Source organism: Poecilia reticulata, chromosome 14, assembly GCF_904066995.2.
Source record: "Poecilia reticulata chromosome 14, P_reticulata-male-v2, whole genome shotgun sequence".
NCBI classification, from domain to species: domain Eukaryota; kingdom Metazoa; phylum Chordata; class Actinopteri; order Cyprinodontiformes; family Poeciliidae; genus Poecilia; species Poecilia reticulata.
The window spans coordinates 10,010,590-10,037,456 of NC_088843.1; the positions used below are offsets into that span (position 1 = coordinate 10,010,590).

Below are 26,867 nucleotides of genomic sequence, written 5' to 3' on the forward strand. Positions count from 1 at the left end.
CAGGCTGCAGTGGTGAGGGAATGAGGCCACAGCCTATCAGCCATAAGCACCAAGGAGAATGGCACTTTTAGAGGGATTGGGGAGGGAGCGAGGGGGTCCTCTTTGAAGTGAGTCAAGGAGAAACGGGGAGACCGGCACGAGTGAATGAAACGGGCAGAGGGTGCGAAGGTTGCACGCATGTGCACATCAGCACGCAGAGTAACGAGCGAAACGTGCATGCCGTCGATTTGCAGTCTTTAGAAGGGCGCGCTGTGAGCCAGATAGATGAGCCACAATGTAATAAAGGGGCTAAGAAGGCCTTTAATTAGGAGACAACAACAGAGAGGAATGCATTTATCTCAGGTCCATCTTCCTCATTTATCTTCCACACACATCGCTGCCGTTATCAGAGGCACGCCGAACATTGTGTTGGGGTGGTGGGGGTGGGGGGTGAAACACCCTTTGTGAGTTTTTTTCCTTTTTTTCCCGTTAGCTATTGTTGTGGTATGCCTGATGATTTTTATTTGTTGCTACATTCAAAAATAAAATGAAATCCGCACGAATGATGAGGCTGGTGTGCCAGGCTTTATGCAAAAAATAAATAAAAATCTCTCAGCTGGAAGTGTTTGCCATCAGCAGGCTTGATTTGGGGTCTGGGAATATTTTTTCCTCCACGCGTCATCAGCTGACCTACATCTCGCTTTTGATATGGCCGTTTTTATGTTAAAACTGCAATCCATTCGGTTTCAACATCAGTCTGGAGAATCCGTGCGTATTTGCATCTCCTCTCACCTTGAGGACGTCTCCCAGGGCCTGCGTTCACACACCGGTCTGAGCCACGCGGGCTCGGCTATAAACGGCATGACAGAGACATTCCCGAGCGCCGACTGCCTTCCTGCAGCTTGCACACAGCTAAGAGCTCCAAAATGGAGCGGACCACTTCAATTAAAGCAGCATTAAACACCTTCTTTTTGGCAGCTTGCTGTATATTGCTCTCCTTTTTGCCTTCCATCAAGCCTTTTATATCACCAAGAGATTGCTATCTAAAGTCAACCACTTCCTTTTCATTCTAAGATTGGACAAAGTGAGATGCAGACATTCAAACCATTTATGAACTACTAAATCCAACCACCCGCTGAAAAGCAAATACGTCTGGGCTCTGAAGGCAAAATGATGCTCTTTGTTCTCTTGCAGGCGGCTTCACATCCGACAATGAGTTTATCTATATTCTAGATATATCGGTCACCGCCACACAGACACGCAATTGCAGGCTTGTAGAAGCAACGCGTGGACCGATGAGGAGAATTAGCTCTCAGCGTGTATGTTGTCTGTTGAATATAAAGCAGTGTGCTGCCACAGAATAAAGCAGGGGAAATTCTTGCACAGAGTCGGTCCTCTCGTGTCTTTACTTAGATGTGTCAATCCTTAGATGGTTTATTTAGCTGGAGTCTGCACCGACTTCAAGCCGTCCACCTCCCACTGCAGATTAGTCACTGAAAGCTTTGGGTGTGTGTTTTCATTTGCCTTTGTACCCCAGAGTAAATTGCAGATTGGAAGTGCATAAGCATGACACTGTATGTACGGGAGTCAATGTGAGTTTGTATGATGCGTCGGTGCTGCAGTGCCTTTTTTTTCTTTTTGATTTTATTTGATAAATTAACGCAACATTGCGTGTAAATATAAGGTGGAAGGAAAAGGTTGCACCACTTTCAACATATTTTACAAATAAAAATGAGAAAACTGGGTCATGCATTTGTTTTCTTCGCCTTTTACACAGATTCCTTTTAATAGCATCCAGCTAAATCAATTACCTTCAGAATGCGATTTATTGCTGGTGAACGAAAACTGTAGGAGGTAACGTTTGCATTCTGCTAGAAGGCGTACAGAGGCCACAGCAAACATGTGGCAGACATCACTCTGAAGTAATCACTGTCATGCTGAAAAATGGTGGTGGCAGTATCATGCTGTGCAGAGGTTTCTCTTGGGGTCAGGGAAGCTGGTCAGAGTTGATGGGAATTTGGGTAGAGTAAATGGAGCCCAGTCCTAGAAGGAAACCTGTTAGAGGCTGCAACAACCATAAATGTAAAGCCAGAACTATAACTGATGGTATGACGCATTAAGTTTTAATAAAATTCATTGAAGTTTGTGCTTGTATTGTGACGAAATGTGGAAAAAAACACATATTGTGCAAATCACTGCATGCATTTTCTAACAAGACCATTTTTAAACAGATCACACCACGTCTCGTTTTTTATTCTGTCAACATTTTCCATTGTAAATTCTAATTGAGCCATAGTTTAACTGGCCAGGTGTCTGTTCTAATTATTAAAAGACACAGGGAAGACGAGGTTGGAAGAGTTTCCTGCTGAGTAGGAAGATCATCCCAGATTTTAGCACTGTGTGACTCCAAAGTGTTTGCTCGGCAGGGGGTCCCGTTTTATGACTAACCCAGACCTCAACCTTCCCGATGGAAGAAGACAAGTGGATAAATATCCTCTTCAGACTGAGAAGGTGTCTGAAAACAGGCGCATAACCTGCATTTTTTTTTTTTTTGCCTCTGCCTTCAAGCTTTCTTAAAGAGGATGGCTTAACTTAGGCTTTTCCAGTTTATAGAGTGCCTCAATGATCTTTGATTGCTCCGAGGTATAGCAGATAGTGAAATGTTCTTATTAAGACATCAAATTTGTTTTGAGAGGATTTGGCACCGAAGAAAGACGAGGCCAATGTAATTACTGATGATTTCTGTCCTGGCATATGTGTTAAATCTCTCCAGGACGGTTTAATTTTCTGTCATGTAACAATGTTGCGTGGATGATAAATCGATGAGTTGAGCTCATGAACAGTGTTTAGAGATGCTGTTGTTTAGCAAACTAGGATTTAAGTGTACAGAAGAGAGGGGGACACGACAGAAATGGCCTTTAAAACTGTTCACTAATGGATTTGTTTTTAAATGTTGAGATGTCAAGGTCTAAGAAAATAATGTATAATTTAATATGACAAGAAAACATCAATCATGCGATCAAATTTTTGCATGAGTTTCTTATTTTTTAAAAGTGAGGCATCCGTGTTGACCCGTCATTGCTTGTGTTTTCTGTTCAATAAAAGAATTAGTTGGAACAAGGTAACGCCTGGATTCATTTTGGTTTGAAAAATATGTTTAATGTCAAGTTTAAAAAAACATTAAAGAAAGCACAGTCCCCGTAGAGCCCATCTGAAGTGCATACATTTATATTATTGTGGCATATCTTTGTTTATTAAGCACAGTTTGTTAATTTGATTTGAAAAGTTGAAAACATGGCTCCTGATAATTTTCTTCTCTGATAAGAAATTACATTTTTGACCAGTATGCTTGTTTATTAACCAAACACAGATTAGAAGCGGCTGTACACGTCTATGTAGTTTCTGATTAACTTAATTAAAAGATAATGAACATTTTGAAACTGAATTGTATATTTTGTTTGGAAAAGTCTTGAATTTCAAACTTTCTAATTAAATTTCTGAATCTGAATAGATAAATAACCTACTTAAATAATTACTGCAAAGTAGCCCCCCCACCCAGTTTCCGGGGGGAGGGTGCAGGGGGGTGTAAACCAGCAACAAACTTGTTGCTGGTGTAAACCAGCAACAAGTTTACACCAGCAACTGGTGTAAACTTGTTGACACCAGCAACATTTCTCACAACCTGAGTGCACAGAAACATTGTGTAGAGAGCCATTGCTTTCAAACGTGTAGTTAAAGAAAAAAAATATAAACACAGCACAGGAAACACAAACAACTTCTCCATTGTTTAACATTAAATCAGAATAAACTTTTCTTGATTTAGGCCTGTTACCATAGTTTAAATTTGCTAAATGCCAGAATAACTATGATTTATAAAATGCATTTCTTCTAAAATGCATTGTGGCTTTAATCAATTTTGCCCAAGTGTTTTTGGGGATGAGTGTTTTTGGTGAACTGTATCAACCCCAGAATAATTCCTGAACAAAACCTAATGATTTTCTGAAGATGCCGGAGCTGCTAAGAGAGTCCTGAACCCCCTTGACTGAAATGCCGCTGAGTGTGGAAGAAGCCAATCTCGACAGCAAAATAAAAAGCTAGATCAGTTTGCAAAGGCACTCAGGGATACGTCCACAATGTTTGGCCTAATTCAGAGCTGAGAAGGTGTGTGCCAACAAAGCGGCCTAAATAAACTAACCCAGTTGCACCAGTTTTGCACCGGTTCGAGCTGCTGTGAGAAGCTTGTGGAGAGAAATCCAGAATGTTTGAACCAACACATACGATTTGAAAGGGAATTCCACCAAATACCAAAAGATTTTATGTGAAATTTTGAATTTGAAGAAAGTAGAAAATATTTTGTTTTTCTACCATTCAGCAAATAGACATAACCCTTACTGACCTAACACAGTCAGGAGATTAGTCTGATTTGATGTCGGACAGTGAAGTAACAGTGTGTGTCAACGTGGTGTAAATTATTTAGATTTCTATTTTTTGTTAGCTGTAAATGTCTTCAAACAATGTTTCTGAGAAGCAAGCAGCCTTAGTTCAGACATCAGCTATACATTATTTAGGTGTCCTGTGGCCACACTGAAACCCAAGAAAATTGCACTTTTCTTTAGAGTTGTTCTTATGAGACTACATGAATTAGAACAGTGACATTTTGATAACTAATGGTTATAGATTCATCTTTCTACAGACTACTTGAAGCAAATTTAGAGATTTAAACTAAAAATTTAAATGTTTCAGAAATTAAGTATGTTAGATTATAAAACACATTTCATTTTTCTCGTGTGGTTTTGTTTTGAAATAAGTTTTTATAATTCAAAAGAGTAGGTTAGGTGTATGAAATGGCGCTAACATTTACACTTCAATTTAACTTTGCAGTTTGCTAAATATGCTGTCTTTAACACTTACATTACAGAATGTAAAAATCTTTTTGACAAATTAGGTTCCTTGTTTTGTTTCCCAAAGATGTTTTGTTTATTCATTCTCTAAATTAAGTCGGAAAACAGCCTCCGAAGTTAAGTAGTGTTGAAGTCGGAGGTGCGTAGGTAAACTCCAACCACATATAAATTTTTATAACATGTGGCAGGGTTTCCCATAGTGTATTATTTATTTATTGATTTTTTTTATCATTGCCTTTTTTTAAAGACTTTATAGTTGGTGTTTAGGTATTAATCTTCCAGTCTTCCAATAACGCATCAGGTGATATTTTCAAACTTCCTGCCAACTTTAAACATTTTAACATGACTGTCCTTGCACCCCAAGGTTGCCCTTAGCAAGTTTTCTGAGGGAAACCCTGTACGGTACCCTGTAGTTTTTGAGCTTTTGGTGGTTTGTACAGGAACGTATTTAAGTAGTTGTATTTAGCATTGTACCACTGTTTTCTGACTTTCTACTGGGGTGTCGATAAGTTGGGCTTGTTGTCATTCAGAGATGTTGTGTGTAAATATTCTCTCAAACGTGACTCTGGTTCTGTTCCCAACAAGCTTGTTCCGGTCCTACGCTGGTGCTGCTATAACTTGCTTAGAACAAGTTCTTTCTGTTTCTTTCACTACAAACACTGGGTCTGAAATGAGTGTTTTAGTCAGCAGACCAACCACTAATTCAGGTGTTGTGAGCATCATCTTTAAAACTCTTGAGTTAGATTTACTTCTAATCCACTCTATATGGGACAACAATAGTTAAAACATTGAGCTTTAACATAATAATAGAAGAAGAAGAGCTTGATGTCTCTTCTTCTGCCGTTTCTGTTCATGCTGCCTGTCATGTGAAATAAAACAGAGTGCTGTTTGAATCTTAAAGTGTTTTTGCGACCCTGGTCATAAACACTGTTAGGTCCCTTCATAGCACAAAGCGATGTTAATTAAACATGTGAGACGTGTGTGTGCGTGTGTGGATCCCATTTGCATTGCTATCAGACATCCAGGTTTGGATGGAGAGCTCCCAGATACCAACTTTGATTTAAAACAGCCTTCATAAATGAAGTTGACAACACTATGGCGGCGTCTGTTAGCAGGCATGATGAGACGGATGCCTTCACTCTGATCCTCTCCAGAAATCATCCCAGGGAGGATCAAGCTGTTACTCAAGGAGACGTTTTTAGTGACGTAATGATGAGACACAGAGCTAGCTTTAAAACCAGGCCAGTCATTTACCTTGTTTTTATAGAACCAGTTTAGAGCTTTGACCTGCCCTGGTCCTTGGAAATTGCTTGAGTGAAACCTTACCTCTGGGGGATTACGGGACACATTTGAAGAACTTCTGCTATGCGAGGAGACGAAATGTCATCGGAGTTGAAATGCTTGCATCGCACTTTGTATGTGAGATTGCTTGAAATTGTAACTAAAGTGATTGCAAGGAACGTTTATATTTTAAACTTGATGTGACAAGAGCCTTGAGGAACAGGAACGGGAAGTGATATGTTTTGTGTTACTCTTACTCCCAGCCTTTCTGTAACTTTCTGAAAGTCTTGCTCTTTCTTTCACAGCTACAAACTAGAGTTTTATTATTACCGTGACCTCATAGCACAGGTGTAACGTAATCACTGATCAGAAAAAAAGGTTAAATTGTTGAATTTTCAACCTGCTGGTTGCCTATCATTGAAAGCCAACCTGAAAATCATCCTATTCTTTCATCAGCTAACTTCTTTGTGCATTTCCTGTTAGTTACTGTCACCTTTTCCCCTAACAAACAAAGAATAAAAACTGAAAAAGGAATTGGCAATTTTATAAAACTTTCTTATTGTGTTATTTCTTGTTGAATTCAGTTTTTAAGTTACATTGAAATTTAAAATTGGTACTTTTGGCCAAACCAATGGGCAGACTACCGATTCATTTCACACCAGGACATTAAATTAGTCAATATCCCAAGAGAGCTCTCTGCATATCTGGTGGTGTATTTTGAATGTGAATTTAAAAAGTAATTGTAGAAAATCTAAATTAATTTTAAAAATTAAATTGAAATTCAGTTGTTTTTTACATCTTAGGATTTTGTATCCATGAGCCGTTGCAGCCTGCAGCCATGTCTTCAAGAAGACCCTGAGTTCAGTTTAGCTGCTTTTGAAGAAGAGTTGACAAAGGGATTTCATAATTGAAAGCAGCAGGAACTAAATTCTCTCAGTAGCCGATCAATATTCCAAAGAAGCACAAATTCACTGTAAGGCAAATCCATTTAACTAATCATGATGTAGGAGACAAATACTGTGGGTTTAAAGCCCAAAAGTTACAAATTCCTGATAAATCTAAAAAGATGAACATTTCATTCTCTAATTATTTCCTTTCTGCTTATTATAAAATTTTGCTTTTGCTTTTCCATGATGCACAAATGCGGTTCAGCAGCTGACACCATAGGTCAAAACTCATTATTGGTCGCGGCAATATAAATCGGCAGGGAACCAAGTTGAAGTCTCATAAGGAGACTTGAAGCCTCTTAACCTTAATTTCTCGTTTTATGGCAAGGTCAAAACTTTTTATATGTCTGTAATAAGAATCTGATATTCACTTTGGTCCGATGTGACTTGAATAATGCAGCAGTTTTTCCCTCCGGTTTTCCACTGTTAATTAAAAGGCAACGTAAATACATCGTGGATGGCTCTAGCATTTATTCATCTCAAATTGTTTTGTGTGCCAACACCTCAGACAATCTATTAGTAAATCTTTGCTTGTCACTATGGGAAATTAAAACATATATTTAGGAAAAAATAAATCAGAAATTAAAGCTGTTTTGCTGGGATTTTTCTCTGTAGCTGTGAAAGACGAAAAGGATGAACTACCGTAAGTTCTCCTGGTTGAGACCTTTTAAAGAAAATGTACTTTGTACTATAAATATCTAACATTATTGAAACATTTTACCCAGAACATTTTTTCTGGAGTCTTCCTGGTGTGGCCTCTTCAGAACATGTGAAGCTACTCCTTTGAGATCTTGACCATGTTGTTTGAGTCGTCGTCCTGCTGAAAAATGAACCATCACCCCGGTCTGAGGTCAGAGGACTGAGGAGCAAGTTTTCATCCAGGATGTTTCTGTTCATTACTCCGTTTGTCTTTTCCTTTATTCTGACTAGTCTGTCATCTAGAGACGGTTATCCTTCTGGAAGCTTCTCCTCTATCCACAGAGGATTGCTGGAGCTCTGACAGGTTGACCATCAGGTTCTTGATCACCACCCTGACTAAAGCCGTTCCCTCTTCTGATCACTCAGTTTAGAGTCCCGTTGGTTCCAAACCAATGATGGAGAACCCTGAGCTCACTTGGACCTTCAAAGTCCAAGTGAGCTGTCGAAAGACATTCTGTATCTTTTGACGGATTTATGCCTCAAGACCATCCCGTCTCAGAGGTACACAGATAATTCCATGCATTTCATGCTTGGTGTTGCTCTGACATGCACTGTCAACTGTGGTACACAGCTTTCCTCCCCATCTGGGGAGTTGGGATCAACTTCCATGTTTGCATGCCTTTGAAGCGAAAGGACACCCCGTGCCATAACCTTTATGGTAATTTCCCAACTCTTACACACTGAAACTGAATTTAAATCACTCAAGTTTGAACATTACAGGCTTAAAAAGGCTGAAACCAGAACTCAACACCTAAATTATTTTTTTGTTTCCACCAAGATTAGCTAACTAGTGAATGTGATCAACTGAAAACACTGTCACGTTAAACCCAAGTGATTAGGGTGACATGTTGAACTTGCAAACCAAAAATATCACTCCTGTTTCATAATTACAATGAAAATACCCACTGTTGATGATGAGTAAAACAAAATGCACCAAGAAATGTTCAGCACTCTCTATTATGAAACTCCACTTTTGGTTCAGGTCACATTCAAAAAGTGCCAACTTCCTCTGGGGTAACTTTCTGCCCTGCCAATCTGACTTAATCCTGCTAGTTCCTGCAATGGAAATGACATCGGTAAAGCTACTGTTCTTCAAAAATGTTCCAGCCATGGAAATGCATCTTTGTTCTCCCAATGTTAGCCTCTTTCCCATTCCAGTCGCACAACAAGCACATCATCATGAGGTCAACATTCTGGATCCTTCATGTTTTCATATCATCAAGGCAGTACACGTCAAGGCTGAATGCCATGTGAGCATTCAGCTTATATTGCTACAATTGCGGATTTAAATAGCAGAGACTTGCAACCTGTAGCTTTTGGTTGTGTTGATTTCCCCAGTGGGTTCTGTGTTGTGATGCTCTTGTAGGCTTACTGTCCAAATGCATTTAGTGTTTTAAATACAACCCAGAGTTTATGCGCCATCCTTAGCATGTTATTGTGCATCGGATTTTGCCAATGCACATTGGATTAGATGGGCATTGGAGTATCATCTGATTTCTCACTTCTGTGCGCACCTGCAGACTGAACAGCTGCTGCTGCTGTCTTTGTTTAGTAATACGTATGTGCTCTACAATCCGGCATTACCCCTTACTGTTTATAATGGTTACTGGTTTATTAATAACTCCTGAGCATGGTTGTAATATTAGTGGGTAGATGTAAATCCCTGTTCATGCCTGGACCTTTCAGTTGGTCGAAATGTAATAAACAAAAGGTTGATCTCAAAAAGGGACTATTTAGAGGTCAAGGATCACAGACCGGGTCTCCATTGTCTTTAGAGGCATCTGTTAGCTCTGTTGAGTGTGAAGCATCCTCCCTAACCAAGCCACATCCTGTCCTGGGAAAGATGCAAACCACAGCCCTTTTTTAAATGAGTCCCTACAGACCAGAAAAGCACGACGTGTCAAACATTAACACCTCTTTCTCATCACACCCTCATTCCTTTGATCTCACTTTTCCAAGACCTACACTTACAGTAGCTAAGGCCGTCCACATGTACCCACAAGAGGCTTTTTGTCATGCAGCAGACGGGGAGGGAGCCCATGTCCCGCTAGCTACTGTGCATGTGAAAGATGTGTGTGCTGGCGGCCGGCCCCCACCAGACCAGGAGACAGGAAGGGGACAGGAACTACGGGAAGCCGAGGTCTAATCTCCCTAGACACAACTCTGTCAAAGACACACAAACACGGATTGTACTCACACATTCAGCTCTGTAGCTTCTCAGTATTTCTTTTTGTGCACAACACTGAAGAGCAAGCCCATTACGGAAATCACTTTTGCTTTTCATTTGCGCTGAATGCTCAAAAATTAAGATTATCTTAGAGTGTTTTGCAGCACGCGGTTGGCAATATCGGAAGGATCTACTAACTCCTGAGCTGATTTTACTGTGCAGGCTTGATAAAAGTATAAATATTCCTTTCCAAGGATGGATTTAGTTCATCTGACATGCTTGTGGGGAGGTTGGTTAGATTCAATAAGCTTCTTCACTTAAATCCTTAAAGCAGAGTGTCTGTGTCAATCATTATCTCTGTCTTTACAGAACCAGCAATCCTTCACTACACCCGCATCTCTTCAAAAACTCAGACTTACTCACCAAGAGAGAGCAGCTGCACTCACCATTCTTTATTTATTTGTAGCTCAACAATGTGTGGGACTTTTGATGTAACTTACTGAGTGCAAACTGTCAATGTGCACCTGGAGAGAGACCGTCTGAAATCGGGCGCCATCGTCCCCATCTTAATCAATATTTCAATGTCTTCCATTGAAAGCGGGCCTCTCGCTGTGAACGCTGACTGTACGCTCCACCTCCTTGCAGATCTGATATCTGGCGTGTCCTAAATTGACGTCTGGGTTTGGAGTGCTGGGAAAGCGTAACCTAGCCCTAAGTCTTGGCGAGAAAGCAGATCAGAGCATTTCCCAAAACCCTGAATTATTGAAGTACAGTCTATTCAACATAAAAACATAGAGCTGTCAAAACTGCATAAGGTACTGGAAGATAGATACATGTTGTATTTTAAAGCATTGGAGAGTTAGATTTGTTAGCAGGAATCCCAGATGAACAGGGGAGTCTGAGTTTTAGCTGGAGGATAAATCAAGACATTACGAATTAATATGGTAACGTGAAGCATTCAATCACTGACCTGGTGCAACGTATGTAAGGACATATATCAGCAAATTGAAATATAAAACACATAAAGGGAATAACAAGTTATTTGCAATGCAAGTAGGAGGTTTGACCTTTTTAAAAGCCTTTTAAAATGTGGACCCAAGGTTATCCAGTTGCCAGAACCATGTTACACAAGGTTTTTTGAAAGGTATTCAAAACCACCAAACATTTCCATCATGCTATTCTGCTTTAAAATCCTTACAATGAGTTGCAAGTGGCAGAATTTAGTCCAGTTTTAAGAAAAGCACCGCTGACCTCCCCCAGCTGTTGCTGCTCCATTTAGGTGTCCTACACTTGTTATACTTCTCCCACTTACAAGCAAGACTATTTTAGTTCTCTGTAAACATTTCAAATGCCTCTTAAAAAACACAACCATCAAGCTCTGTTTTGCAGTGTCTACCCACCTGTTAAATTTGTTATAACTCTGTAAAGCGCAGTTCAACAATGGCCAAAATAAAAGCTATTTTATTCTGTTCAGTAACCTCTTAGAAACCACTTTTACACTCAGCAGGCATTTGTTACATATTTTATGCTTAAGGCTATATATCAAAATCTAATTAATTTTCTTTAAGGACTATATTAGAACAACGTTGAAAATATATATTTTCAGCCCTCCTACTGTGACCTAATCTCATTAGCAGCAGAGGTGATGGCACACTGTGTGAGAGATCAGCTGCTAAAAACAAAACCACAGCTTTGCTTAAAAGAAAGTCAAAATGATTGCAGGGTTGACATTTTAACTGACTTCTATTTTAGCACATACCACATCTAGCATTACGAAAACAGCAGTACATGTAGAGCCGTACATTACCTCAGACTTCCAAAAGGCTACACATATCTCCAAGTTGTGCATGTTTTATTGTAGGCAAATCTTAAAAGTCCAAAAGGATTGAAAGAGCAACTTTCCTGTAATAGTTCAAGTACTTAACTCAGTTAAGTTAGAAATGTAGACTCTAAAAATGCTCACTAATATACTTCAGGCTTCCTGTTATGTTCTGAAAGTTGTTCTCTCTCACAGAAAAAATGATCTGAATGGTTGTTTTTCAGATCCCATCAACTTCAAAATCACTCATTTCCAATCACCAGTACATGCCTGCGCACCTCTAGTAGTAATCCATTTATTAAAGTATTCCTACAGCATTTTAGTTTTCTGTTTTTGCATTATTTAAAACATTGTGCCATTACTGTGATACCTCAAAAACTGTGGTGTTTTTAACTAAAGCTTGTCACACCATGAGAACGTGATATAGGTGGACACTTTTAAGATTTCCATATGTTTTCAAAGGCTAAGCTAAGCCGCAGGTTGTAGTTGAGGAAGCAGTTTTCCAAACATTTTCTAGACATTTCATAGAAAGGCCTGTGTAGCAGAATGCAAATGCCTGTATGAATTCGAGGTTTACCTTTGAAGTGTAAAGTTCAGGTAGTTTCTAGTCAATCCCATGTGTGAACACAGCAGGTAATCCACCAGAGAATTCATGCTGAGCCAGTTTGCATGCCGATAATGGTTGCTGTTTTATATTCCGTCTCTGCTTCCCTGTGTGTTGATTTCCATTGCCTTCTTTGAAGAACAGCAGACGTATCAAAATACATACGGTGTTAATATCAAAACAAAAACGGTAATCGTTACTAATAAGTTTTTCTCTTGTATGTTTTGTTCAGGCGGCAGTCGTGAGAGCACAAAAAAATGTTATAGACGCAAATATGATCCTCGGATTCGTATTTCATCAGCCTTTCCCTGTGTGTGCCTTGTATTGATTATGGTCATTTGTGGGCAGAAATGGCACAAAAGCTTCTGTCAGTCACACGTTTTCTGGGTAAATGTAAAATGAAAGGAAAGTACAAGGTGTTCAGACGTACTTGGTAGCAGCCTGGCTCTCCATTAGCCGGCCATTCTCGATGTCGAGAGTAATATTGTTAAAACCCACTGCAGCTCATCAAGATTTTTAAACATTCCTCCTGTTATTTCCAAGTCCTCTGACATCTTTTTCCCTTCTCGAATTCCTCCTTGTCATTATCCCCCCGTCTCTATTTCTCTATAGGTGCATGAGGGTAATTGGCACTGTGTTTCTTTAATTAAAATGAGGTCTAATTGTAGCTGAAGCAGGCCAAATGTTCGAAGGCCTATAATTTCCCTATCACACTCCAGAGACACACAGAGAGTGGAAAACGGGGAGGGAGAAGGCATGTCAAGAAGAAATTAACATGCAAGTTAAGAACAGTAGATGTTATTAAAAGAAGAGTTTCATGTCAGATGGGTCAGGTTTTGCATTTCTGAAGAGATTTGTTTACTGCGTCTTTGGTGCTGGGGGAATTCCTTCTCAGATTTCTTCTATTTTTGCTTTTTTTTTTTTAATCACACTTCACTGTTTCAAATCAGCAAGAACATTTTAACACCAGACGAGATAGTCCAAGTAAATGTGCTAATCAATTTTTAAATTATGATTTAGTTTTTTAATACAGCTATTCCAACCAACCTCATTGTGTGTTTAAATATAAATCACCAGACCGTACACAGTAAAAATGCCAGTGTTGAATTAATACCCAAAAGTATCTATATGTGTCCAAGTCAGCTGGTGTTAAATTCAACAATACAGAGTGTCACATTAACATTTACAACGGTGCTGGTGTGAAAATATATTAAAAGTAACACCAGTGTAGTGTTGATCACAAAACATAATGTGGTGTTAAAAAAGTAAATAATTGACCCACAAGGTGTCAATATCAATCAAATCCAGTGGAAAATATTCAAAACAATACACAGAAATGGAAAGTTTAACTTTTCTTAAACCCATTTCAGTATTATAGACCAATGTTAATTTAACAAAAAAATGGGTGTCAATCTTTTAACACTTTCAAAAGTGTTACTTTAACACCTGCTGACTTGGACATATATAGACACTTTTGGGTGTTAATTCAACACCGGCATTTTTACTGTGTATTACTGACAGTCATGGAAGTGATTTACAGATCTGTTTCTTGGTGATGTCTTTTTTTTTATATATATATATATATCTCAAGACACTAAAGATTTATGTCTAAATCAGAAACAGGTTTTGATACAAAGTAAAACGTTAAATGACAATTGTACACACTGATTAATACCCAAAGAAATACATAACATAATCATCAAACAATTTTAAATGAATGTTCTTATTGCACACAGTATTATTATTCCTTCCCATGTGTTTATGGAGTCACTATTAGCTTGGTTAGCTAGTGTGTAGTTTGCACTTCCATGGTAACTTCTCTTTTAAACAAGTATTACCTAAACAACAGTAATTATTTTATTAATGGTATTTTAAACTGTAAAAATGGTTTGATAGAAAATTTTGATCGTTTTAACATTTTCAAAACTGACACTAGTGACCTACCCTTCCCTACTATGCAGACTTGTATAAAAACATCACTAAAGTAGAACCTGTCTGACAGCATGAAGCATGAACACTCTCTAAAAGCGACACCCATAATGCCCTAATCATTTGCCAAAAAACAATTTGCTCATCTACAACTTTTAGAAAAATATTGTCTTTTTGGTTGGTGTACGTTTGTGAAAGACTGAAGCCCTGTTCTCATGGGAATGTTGTTTTTAACTAAACCAGAAAAGTTAATGACAGTTTATGCCTCACATCCACACACAAACAACAGTGTATGTGATACAGAATTTTTTTTTCTTTATTAAACGGATTCCAGAGTAAAAGTAGTTCCCTAGCATATTCATCTGGACAATGAAAATCCGTCCTTTGTGAAAACACTGACTGATTAGTCCAACCTCTAACCCGACATATAACCCCAAACACGTTATACATAATGACAACAATGGCGGATTACATCTTTGTAATGTTGCAGAACTTCATTAATCAACTTTAAGAAATTCTGTGTATCCGGTACCATTTAACTCACACTTTATTTTTTTTGCTTCACCCGTGTTCATCGAAAACCGCTTGTAGGCATCTGGTGTGTATCTCCAGCAGTCATCAGGCGAGAGGCGGCGTACGCCCTGCGCAGGTCGCCAGTCCGTCGCAGGCAACACAGAGACAAACATTCACACCTAAAGACAATTTAGAGATACCAATTAACCTTAATGGCAATGGTTAATGTGGCTCTGGTGTAACGCTCTGAGTGGTCACCATACAGCATTTAACAGTCCATTTAACATTTAAAGCCCCTGGTGGTTTAGCTAGCTTTTTCCATAGTAAATGAACTTATCTGAAAAGTGCAGAACTCAATTTTCTTGTTTGATTCTAACGGGAATGTACTTTTTATATTTGTCTTGTAATTAAAACTCAATACGATTTCTCTTTGTTTTTTCATAATTAAAATAAAGCTATCCCTGCCAGCTGTGATATCAAACCCACCAACTTCTCACTAGCTTCTCAGTTTCTCCTCTATTGAAGAAAAATTGGCTTGGGCCCACATGTAATAGTTTCCACCATTGTAATTCCAAAGCTCCGACCGACGTAGTCTCCCAGCTTGCGCCTGTATCAGTTTAGTTTCTCGAGTGTCTCTTAATGTTGACAGTTGTCCTGTAATTACTGTACAATCGCTTGTTTTGGGTGTTAAATGCGGCCAGATGACGAGTTTCCATTGTTCCAACGTTTTCTTGCACCCGGGGCAGTTTTCCGGCGGTGGGTGGCCGCCACTGTCGAAAGAATGCGGGGGGAAAAGCTGGCTTCCTCTTACCAGGGCTTAACGCCGTGTTTGCTCCAGTGAAAGGCATGGCCGTGCAAGCACATAATAGAAGCCCTAGCTGTCTCATAGAAACACTCGCGCTCACGCATCCTGCCTCATAAAGCTTAATGATAGAGCAGTGATAAACAGTGATTACTGTACCTGCGGGGTGGGTTGTTTCTTTTCCACCCCCTAATGAACACCGAGGCAGGTGTGCATCCAAAGGCAGAGTCGAGGGGGTGTCCGCCCAGTAAGGTTTGAGGTGGTGAAGTGTAGTGTTTTGTTGTTTTTTTATAAGTATGCAGTAGCGACCTCAAAGTAGAGTATATGCAAGGAAAACACCGAACTGAAATCTGTCACCCAATTATCCTCTTTACCCACCTCGGCGTCATTCTCGCTGCTTTCTGCAGACTCGCCTTTCTTCCTCTTCTGTGGCTGTTTTAAAGTAGTTGGGCTTCTGTGGTTTTGTAGAAAAGAGGCTTTAAGGCATGCATGTTGCTGTTCGTAAAAACCAACACACACAGCGAGGAAAACGAGAGAAGCGGGTATTATAGAAGGAAGAAGTCAGTGATTAGAGTCCAATCTCATGTAGCCTTTTACCCCGTGGTGTGATTCTATGACAGACCTGCAGCATATGCAACCCTGTAAGCATGATTAGCGACTCTGTGTCATTGCTTTCGTTTGCAGGGTACCCGAGACAGCTCGGTTAGTTGGTGTGGATGGAAAAATGTCACTGAGGTGGAATGCAGAGAGCTGGATGTACGTAATGCAGACTGTGTGCGGCGGGGAGAGAAGAGTATAGAGATGGATTGCCTCTATTTTTGAAGTCTTGTTGTGAAAAATGCATGACACCAGAACAAGTACAATTGTGATTTACTGTCAGGGTTGAATAATCATTTCCCGTGTCCTTCACCGTTATTGACACGCCTGGTAAAGACTTGCATAGACCTAAATTAAATTGTGTGTATGGAGTCTTTGTGATTTTAAAATGTCAGTCTGCTGCAGAGAGAGAACAGCTTTTCGGATTTTTTTGGGATCTCTCTTCTCTTTTCCCAACTGTGTGTGGGAGGAAGATGTACCTGGGTATTTGTCCAGCCTTGTTTGGCAAATTTAAGCAGGTAGCAATTTTTTTCATGTCATTTCCTGGCTCATGAAGACCAGCACTGCATGCATCTTTTTTACCTGCCTTTCTCAGTCTTTCACACTTTAAAGAGTGTAAGAGAAAATTTAACTCTGTCACGTAAAACTTGGACGTTTGACTGCATGATAATAGGAAAACATGATGCTACCAAATTGTGTTGATCAAGGATGGGTAATCGTTTATCTTTATCATGGAAATTTTCTTCATTCTGTGATAAAGATAATAAGCTCTAATTGATTGTAAAACCCAAAAATGCTCAGTTTTGTTGGGATTGTTATGTGTATGTCCACTGTGTTCAGTGGTATTCTGAATAACTGCAACATTTATATTTAAAAATCAGATTAAAGTCAACTATTGCTTACAGCTTGGCAGTGCGTTTTCAGTTTCTAACATAATTATTATAGTGAGCCATCTATGTAATTAAGTTTTATTCTAAAGCAATATTTGTTTTTGTGACTTGTGCAGCTCTAACAGGAAGTCATGGATAAAAAAAACAAAAAACAAAAAAACTTGGCTTACAAAAATAAAGTTTAGTTCAGAAATGAATCATCTTACAGGAATTTGTTGAGGTGCCACCGATTACAGCAGCATTCGTTGTGTAAAAAAACCAAACATTTCACGGTATGCATTTCTCCTCCCACCAAATAAAGGCTGTCAAATTTATGGTTTGGTTATCTTTATTTCTCAGTGTGAGATGTTGTAAAAAATGAATTTATTTCAGGGCTTTTCACACATCTATATCAGAGGTGTCGATAATTGTCAGGGGCGCAATGAAACAAGAGTGGAAAAACAGTGAAATTGAAAAGTATTTATGGCTAACATTACCTATTGTCTGCTTAATACACTGCTCTTTTTCCTGGGAAATAGTTCAGTTGCTGCTGTGCAAGACGGCTTTATTTGGTATATTGATTCATTTTTAATGACGCATTATCATTGCCTTGAAAGATGAGAAAAGTGAAAGAGAGGCCTGGATGTGTTTCTGTGTTTAGCCAGAACTCCAGAATCTGAATACGCATTTACGTTTGCGTCGAGTCCAACTCCGAAGGCACTGTTCTCCAGTCACGCATGCAAACTCCTTGATATTGCAGCCTGATAATTAAATGACAGTTATTCTAATTCTCAGCTTTAAACAGCATCTGTCTTGATCCAACGACAACTGACAAATTTATCTGAGTGAAAAGTCATTTTCTGCTTTTTTAAAAAAAATTATTATTATCTACTTATCATGCTTCCAGCGTATTTTATTTGGGGTAAAGGTTTAAGTGCTGACTAAGACTTCACAAAGTACCACAAAGTTGCGGTATGTGTGCTGCTGTTATTTTTATGAAGTGCTACTAATGGTTTTAGGTGAGAATAGTTGTGCAAAATATTCTCAAGTACTGTACGCTCTTGGTGTATCCTCGGCTTAATACACTATGCAGGCATTAATGACTTTGGCAGCAGAGTTTATCACACTGGAAGTCGCAGCCATCCGTCTGTGAATGTGGCATGAAAAATATTTCACTTGCAAGTCATTTTCTATACTGTAGGCTGCAACTAATGATTCCCTTTTTTTTAATATTGTTTAATCTGTCATTTTGAAAATAAATGAACAGCACTGTAAGCAAGAGCCTAAAGCTATTTCTTTAAAAATTAGAATGTTTTTTATTAAAGAAGCAAAAAACCAAAAAGTGTTGGAGTTTAGGTTTCCTTTCACATTTATTGTGGCATTAGAAATCAAAACTGAGATAATATATCAATAATGTATATATATATATTTTTTTTTTTAAATACAGAGATAGATTTAGTGTTTTATAGGCGTGTCTCTGCCGAGCGTTGTTTTGTGGGGTTATGAGATGCCGACTTCACTGTCGGGGCATATATACGTAACCTAATTCAACAAAGAACCCTAATAACCTCAATGATAAACCTGCAGCTCCCCCAGAATCAATTTTCATGGAGGTGCTCTCCTTGATCAGAAGCGCATTAAATCTTGTTTACTGGTTAAAAGCAAACTGCCCGGGCCTATGAAATAGGCTCCCTCGGAGAACAGGTAAGGTCCTAAAAGCCAGCGTGTGACAGAAACCTCTCCCTATCAGTGTAAATACAAGTCCGGGTGTGCCGACACGGCCGGGAGGAAAACGGATGAGAAGAACCGAGCGCGTGGCTCGCGTTACAGGCGGTTCAGGTCTCGGGTTTTATTGGGATACTGAATCTTTGCAGAGCAGCACAGACTGTTTGGGAGCTGGCTGCATGCCTCTCAAAAGCAAACCAAAAAAAATCAATCCCATTGTAATCACAGATTGTGACCGGAAGGGCTTGAATCTCGGTACGTGTGTGTGTGTGTTTGTGTGTGTGTGTGTGTGTTTTCCACGGAGAAACGCAGGCTCCTCACTCCGGGTTCAGCGCGACCACAGGCACAGCAGGCCACTGGGAACAGAGGGGGAAGTAGGGGAATAAAAACAAACATTAGAGTAAAGACAATTTTGAGGCTAGTGGGAATGTTGTGTTGATGTAATTGACTGGTGAAACTCCATCTTCCGCCCTAATCCTAGTATAAGCCGCGGCTCGTACTTGGCAGAGAACTTGGGACTTGAAATATGTTCCCTCTGTCGTTTTGATTTGTTTCTCTGCATGTAAATCAGTTTTATACGTGTCATTTGTACATTTCACGCTGCTTATAGTTTTGTGGGGTTTTTTTTATTTCTTTCGTCTTTTCGCAGAGGTCCTGATGAACACCAAGAGCGAGACGTCGGATCTCAAATGGACCATCTTCTCCCAAGACAAATCCGAGGTATGTAACCCCACCGTTGCCCTGCTATGTACATTTCAACACGACCCCAGCGGTGAGTGCGGCTCTTCGGCCTCCAGCGGTTTCTTTGTTACTTTCGGTCATAAACAAATTCCTTCTGCAGCCACTGACAGACTAAAGGAAACATCAGTCTGAATGTGCCGTTTCAGTATATGAAAAGCAGATGCTTTGATATATCCCATCAACCTTGGAGTCGCAGTGACTGGCTGCCCACAGTTTTGGATCCCCCCGCCAGAAAAAGACATATTTGTAATTCGATCAGTTGAAGAGTGGTTGCAGCCGTTCGCTTGCCAGCAGCGTCTGTGGCCATAACTGCTCGACTCGCTGATGCCTCTGAAGAAAACCAGTCAGATTTATGCTGGTGGATGGGGGGGGGATGGAAGACGGGGTAAGCCTGTTCTTTTGATTGAGACGGAAACCAACAACATGCTGACAACCTCCAAATAGTTCACACAGTTATTATCATGTGAAGCGGCTCATCAAAAAGCCTCATGTTGACAGAAACGTGGCAGCTTTCTGTTCTTTTTTTTTTTTTTTAAGGTTACATCAGCATTAAAGACGACAAAACAGTGATTTAGGTAGTAATGACAAGCAGGAGCTAGAGATACGCCACACGTTGTCTGCATCAAAGGGTGTGGGCATCAGAGGGTTACCATATGGCTCTTTATTTTTAGTATTAAAGGAAAAGGAAGAGGATACTCTTCATTGTAGCAGATAGAGACATAATTCCATTCCTGCTGTATGTTTTCTGTTGCTTTATTTGAAAAGTGATACCAGAGAAATTCGATTAGATTCAAGCGAATCTCCCATGCAACGACTTCATGGAAAAAGTAGTTTTAATCATGTTATCAGTTAGGCCTGTCGCGATAAACGACAAACCAGTTAATCGCACGATAAATTAAACCTATCGACCTCATTTTAATTATCGTCTTTATAGTCTCTTCCTGCCTTTTTTTCTTTCTGTTGATGACACTGAATGAAAAAAGGCTCAGCTCCGGTGCTCTCCACTGACCCTCCCTTCCCATTTCCTTAGTGTAATGTCCAGCACACATTACACAAGTTGTCGGCCCATATCCAAAACCTGAGACCAGCCGACAGAAATCCTATGTATAACGGTTCGATTGGGTTCGTCGTGCTGTGTGGTGTCCAGCCACATGGGCACAGAATAATTTTAATTTCAGGCATTAATCAATGCTTTACTAGAATCTACCTGTGACGCATGTGGATAGAGTCAGCGTAAAGTCCTGACAGAATGAAAATCATTGTAACCTATTTATGTCACGTTAACGAAGAACTGCTGAAAACTTACCGGGTTTATCAACTGCGGTAGCAATTTGGCTCCAACTCCTCCCCTCGTCATTTCTATATTCTTTGCACCAAATGTTGAATAAACATTAATGTTGTTTTCACATATCATCTCCAATGTCCGCTGGACTTCGGGTTGCGCCGTGTCAGCTGTTTGGGATTCCCCTCCGTAATTTCCCCTCAGAAAGCGCAGAGAAGAATCCAAGCTTTCTGATTGGCTACCTGTCACATTCAACAGGCTGCGTTGACTCTCCCAGTCGGGGAAAACCCCTGATTTAGATCGGAGCGGTCACGACGATCTACCGTAACACACCACACACTACAGGATGATCGGTTAGAAATCACCAGCGACAATCTTGGATCGGTCAATGATCTAAGATTGTCATAAGGGTAAAATAGGGGCAAAAAATCGTGTAGTGTGAACTACTGCATTAGGTAGTCTGATGTGCCCATCTTCTCTATTTAAATCTAGTGATTACTGAAGGGCAATATAGTACAGACTTTATAATCTGCACTCTTTTGGTTGAATGCAGTATTTATTTCCACTTTGGCTTTATGTTGTTTAGTTTTTATTCAAGTACGTTTTTTGTTAATGGAGACTGAGAATCCATTTTATTTTTGTTTTTGGTTGTTTTGCTTATTTAGTTTATCAGTTCCAGTGTTATGTGTGTTTTTGAAAATAAAGTGTATCTATGGCAGGAAATAGATTGCATTATTAGTCATTTCCATTAAATCAGTGTCAAAAGGTCTTGAAACAATATTATCGTTTATCGCAATAATTTTTTAGACAATCGTCCAGCAAAATTTGTTATCGTGACAGGCCTATTATCAGTATAAATCCACTGTTTAACTCTGTAGTCTTTTAAAATACGTCTAAACTCTGCGACTGCATGACGCATAGTCAGTGAGGACACTCCAATAAATGAGTTAGTAAGAAAAAGTTCACACAGTAATGACTAAACAATTGTTTTATTTGTCCCAGACCTTGGTTTACTTTAAAGAGTTTTTTGCAGGCACAGCAAGTTTCATGTCTCCAGATAAAGATATGGGTATTTTCTCAATCCAGAACTTTCCATTTCTTATTTCTCAGCCATTGCTTGGTGCAGTTAAATATATTTTCAGTCATTGTCACATTGCACCGTTCAATATTTTCCAGATAATCTCAACAAACACAGCAGGGTTCCTGGTGAATCTTGTCATGCTGCAGCAAAGCACCCCTCAAACCATGACACTTCCACCTACATGCTTTACAGTTGCTAAAAGGGTATTTTCTGAGTGTGTTGTTGACCATTTTCCATCAAATAAAAAGGGTAATTTCCAGTCACTTTTGAGACTTCTTTAAATCCCTTACAATACATAAGTTGCTACAATCTTCTTTCCTGCGGCCTCGAACAGCTCGTTAAGTCTCAGCGTTGTGCTCACTGTCACCTTAAATTTAGGAACTCGCCTTACTAAACGTCTAAGAAAACTCCCTTCAAAATGCTGAGCAGCGCTCATTATGTGCTCTTGATGTGTGTGATTTTCAGCCATTTCAAGCCTAAATTGTGGGGCTGTTCTCGTTTTTTCCTGTCTAAAAATTGCTTCTTTTAACTACACTTCATAATAAACAGATCTTTCCTTTTAGTTTAAATTGTTTGGCTATGTTACTCTCTAAAGACATTTTAAAATTGGCTAGCAGTCTTAATGTTTTGCATGACTATATTTCCTACAGTGTTTAGCTTTTTTTTTTTTTGATCTGGAGGGAGTTTCTTCCTTTAAGTGGTTTAGACCTGCCTGTGAGTGCTTTCCTTTCATTCAGACCAACATTCTGCCTCCCTCCGCAAATCATGTGCAAATGGATTTTTAAAGATTTACATATTTACATAACCGAATTTCTGAGCCTCGCGTTTAAGCAAATCTGCTAAATTTCGCCTCAAGTATGTTAATTTCTTTCTTGATTTGCGCTCCTGGGAACGCGGCGATGGTGAACATGTTTGCTGTTGTCTCAGAAGTCAAACATTAAAGCATTTCGCCGTTGTGGCTGACTCCCGAACAAATGAAGACTTCTGAGGAGAGGTTTTGCCTGTTACACACTCGTGATTATGTTTTAGTCTATAAATGTGTTTGCGGTGTGAAATCTCTGTCTTGGATGCTACGGGAAGCAGTGTGCCTTGTTTGACAAGTGAGACTTGGATTCCCACAAGCTGCGATGCAGCTCAGTGGGAAGAATGATTTAACAACCCAATTTCAAATTTAGGCTGCATCAACATCCACAGCAGGCCAGATTTTTCCCTCAGGTCTCCGGCAGGTGTAGCACAGAGGAGCCAGAAAAGATGTGCAGCCTGACTGGGATTAATGTAGATTTTATTATGACCAGTTATGTAAACACCACTTTTTTTGTTTTTTTAAACCTGCTGACTGGTTTTCTGGGTCAGAGCATGTTTTTTATTTTTTATTTTACTTTTTCTAACACTGTGTTTGACAACCTTTTGTTCTCTTCAGTCTCAGTGGGAGGAAGTGAGCGGTTTGGATGAGGAGAACAACAGCGTGAGGACCTTTCAGATCTGCCAGCTGGAAAGCTCGTCCAGCCAGTGGCTGCGCAGCGGCTTCATCCAGAGACGAAGCGCCTCTCAGGTTTACGTGGAGCTGCGTTTCACCATGATGGAGTGTTCGTCCAGGAGCACGCACCACCGCAGCTGTAAAGAGACTTTTAACCTTTACTACTACCAGGCGGACTCCAACGAGGCCACGGCCACGTACCCACCCTGGATGGAGAACCCTTACACTAAGGTACGCACACAGTTTCATTTTCAGAAAACCTAAAAAATCATGTTTTCTTGTAGAAAAGTGTTTTGAAAAATCTGTGATCAGGGTAGAATAACTTAACCTAGATTTGAACTGGTAATGGTATTTCTCAACTAATATGAAGGTTTTATTCATTTCAAAAATGTGTTTTTTTTTAATCATTCATTATGGGATAACAAACATCCAACTTGACTCGACTGTACATTTTAGATTTTGAACTTGGATGATAAATGTGAGGATTCCTTTGACACTTTTTCTTAGCTCCCAGTGAGAAATAAGATGAGAGTTGTTCAGACAGTGAAAGTCACAGGTCTCCCAGCTGTCACGAGTCCAGCATCCAATATGGCTGCCACACTTATAAAATCCCATGAAAGTTGTAGACAGAAACCGTTTATTATCACTTCTCGCATATTAGATCTGATTAAACCGGAAGAATGATGCTGGTCATCCTCTATGGTGATTTAGAGTTTGATTGCAGAACGTGGAAAGAAATACACTGGGATTGGCTCTTATTACTAGAAGTTGGCAGTAAAACAGGAACCAAATCATTCCCAGCTCTGAGCTCTGAAGCTGAATGCGCCAAACACTCAGTCAAGTTTTTTTAAAACTTTGAAGTAGGCCTTTAGTCTGGCACCAACGTTGGACCCTCCAAAGTGTGCACCAGGGTCACAATTTACAAACTAAAAGAAGCATCATTATGATAATATAACACATTAGAATTAGGTGCTTGTTTAATGCCAGTGGGCAGAATGTTCTGTTTCTAAGTTCCTCCAGCTGATTGAATCGTTGACTTTTCAGCCTTAGTTAGCATGTTGCAGCTGTACAAAGGAATGACTCCCTTTTTGTGTTGCAAAATCTCATTACATCCCGGAGATGCACGTTTTAACTAATAATAATTTAAACACGCCATTCCTGTGTTTTCTTGAGATCCAATCATATTAATATGTGGAATCAATGAAGCCCTCTGCAGTTTGTTTAACTGGCTTTTATTACCAAGCACCAGCGGAGGACTTTAGCATCTTTTAGCTTGCCAGCCAATCCATAAAAAATTTAATATTTTAAAAGCATATACATGAATGTTTGACATTCACAAGGAGAAGACAGAAATTATTGATCGCTATTAAATCACTAAGAGCATTTTCCAGTCTCGCAACAAGTTGTGCTTGAAGCTTAATATAACAAACACAAAGCAAGGCAATGAGGTGCTAACAACAACCCGGTGACTCAGTTGCATAATGTTAGCTATTATCCTAACAGAGTCAAAAAAAAAGAAGCTAAAAGAATATAATGGTTTGTTTTTACTCTTAAATCATCGTGAACAAAAATGTTTCCAACTCTGGACAGCTGATGATTTATACATCTCTTTGTGTTTTTGTATCCTTTTTTTTCTTGAGTAATACGCAGTGTGCTTATTATAAATGATTGCTTTTTATTTTCAGAAAAACATGTTCTTAGACAAATTCCTTTTGTTTCTGTATCCATTTGGCTTAGTTTTGTTTATTTTACAGGGCATGAACCAGTTTGTGGAAATAAAAGAAACTTCCTGTACTTACATAATTAATTTCTTTAGACATGTGGTCACTTTTATTCCTTGTCCAAACTAGGTTATGGCCCTAAGGGAACAAGCACTGTTTTAAGTCCCTCCTTGTCTCCGTGTTGAATCTGTTTCCCATCTTCCCTATTTTTTCAAACATCTACAGTCTGACTCAAAAGTATTTTTACTCCTTGAACCTTCCACAAACTTCGCCGCGTTTCTGACGACGTATTAATTATGATTAATTACTTCCAAGTCTGCAGGTTCGGCCTCAAAGTGTACTGTAACGTGTACTGTTGCCAGGAGGGCTATGAATCAGTCTAAAATCTCTGTGGTCTGTTTGGGAAAATCTTCGCGCATTTGAATGATTTACGACGTCTGTTTAATCGGCTAAACAGTCTGACACGTGCGAAGTTACCAGTGGTTGGTTTTTCAGCTCCGTTCTCTGGAATCCGGCCCTTACGTAATATCTTTTCTCCTTCTTCCTGCCTTAGGTGGACACAGTGGCTGCAGACTTTCTCCTGAGGAAGGGCGGGGAGCGGAAATTCAACGTGAAGACCCTGAGGCTGGGCCCGCTAACCAAGAGGGGCTTCTACTTGGCCTTTCAGTCTCAGGGCGCCTGCATGGCTCTGCTTTCTGTCAGGGTGTTCTTCAAGAAGTGTCCTCCCCTCGTCAGCGTGCTCTCGTCTTTCCCAGAGACAGTCCCCCGTTATTTAGTGCAGGAGGCGCAGGGTTCGTGCGTGGAGCACGCCTCCCTGCAGGGGCCCCGGCCCCGACCCCCTAAGCTCTTCTGCGGCGAAGACGGCCAGTGGGTGGGGCAGCCGACAACTTCCTGCGCTTGTCTACCTGGATTTGAGCCGGTGGAGATGCAGACCCGCTGCGCAGGTGAGACACCAGATAAAAAAAAAAAAAAAAACATGCATATTCTGGCAGACAAAACAATGAGATTTGAGCGGGGGAGGGGGCGCATACATGTTTGAGAGGAAATAAAAGTCGAAGGAAGCTAATGAGGCAGGGCAACGACCGTGACACTGTGGGGACAGTGGGAAAGGTCGACTTGAGCTTCACTCATCTCTGAAAAGGAAGAGCAGGGTCAAAGGCGTCCTGCTGCGGCAGCTCTGAGTTCAGCTCAGATAGAAGGAGCTCATGAGGAGCTCAGAAGTCGGGGGCGGGGGAGGCGACACGTGAAGGTGGCGCTCCGGGTAAAGATTGTATCAGTTTGAGAACATCAAAGCAAAGCACACAAGAAAAGAAGGAAGAAGCAGAGTAATTCTCTGAGGAGCTGTGCAGCAGCCTCCGTCTAATGAGTCCAATTAACATGCCTCGTGCGCAAACACTCCCAACGTGCGCGCTTAGCACATCCCACCGCCGCGGACAAACGCGCAGCGCAACGAACAAAGAAGCACAAGAAGGAGCGGCGCATTTCCTCCAGAAAAGCGTGCTTCTTGCTGCATGCTTGTGAAAGCAGGATTCGGCTTGATCTCTGTGGGAGGTATAATGATTTCATTAAAAAAAAGGAATAACTTCTAACATTATGTTTCTGGTGAAGTGCCATTTGCAGCATTCTGTCACAGAGGAAAGCTGTGAGGGAAAAACACTCACTAGGCCATAAAAGGAAATTGCCTCCATGGAGAGATTGGACAGTTAATTTGCTTCATACGCGGGTCATTTTCT

At 40.1% G+C, this 26,867-nt stretch overlaps 1 protein-coding gene across 1 annotated transcript in view; it reads left to right on the forward strand.

The window, feature by feature from the left end:
• The window catches only part of ephb4a (eph receptor B4a), a 51,433-nt gene that overhangs the window by 9,203 nt on the left and 15,363 nt on the right, over window positions 1-26,867 (forward strand). The window contains exons 2-4 of the mRNA XM_008427761.3: window positions 19,482-19,552; window positions 23,357-23,644; window positions 25,688-26,078. Of these exons, the coding sequence (XP_008425983.1) occupies window positions 19,482-19,552; window positions 23,357-23,644; window positions 25,688-26,078 (750 nt within the window). The remainder of the gene's footprint in view (window positions 1-19,481; window positions 19,553-23,356; window positions 23,645-25,687; window positions 26,079-26,867) is intronic.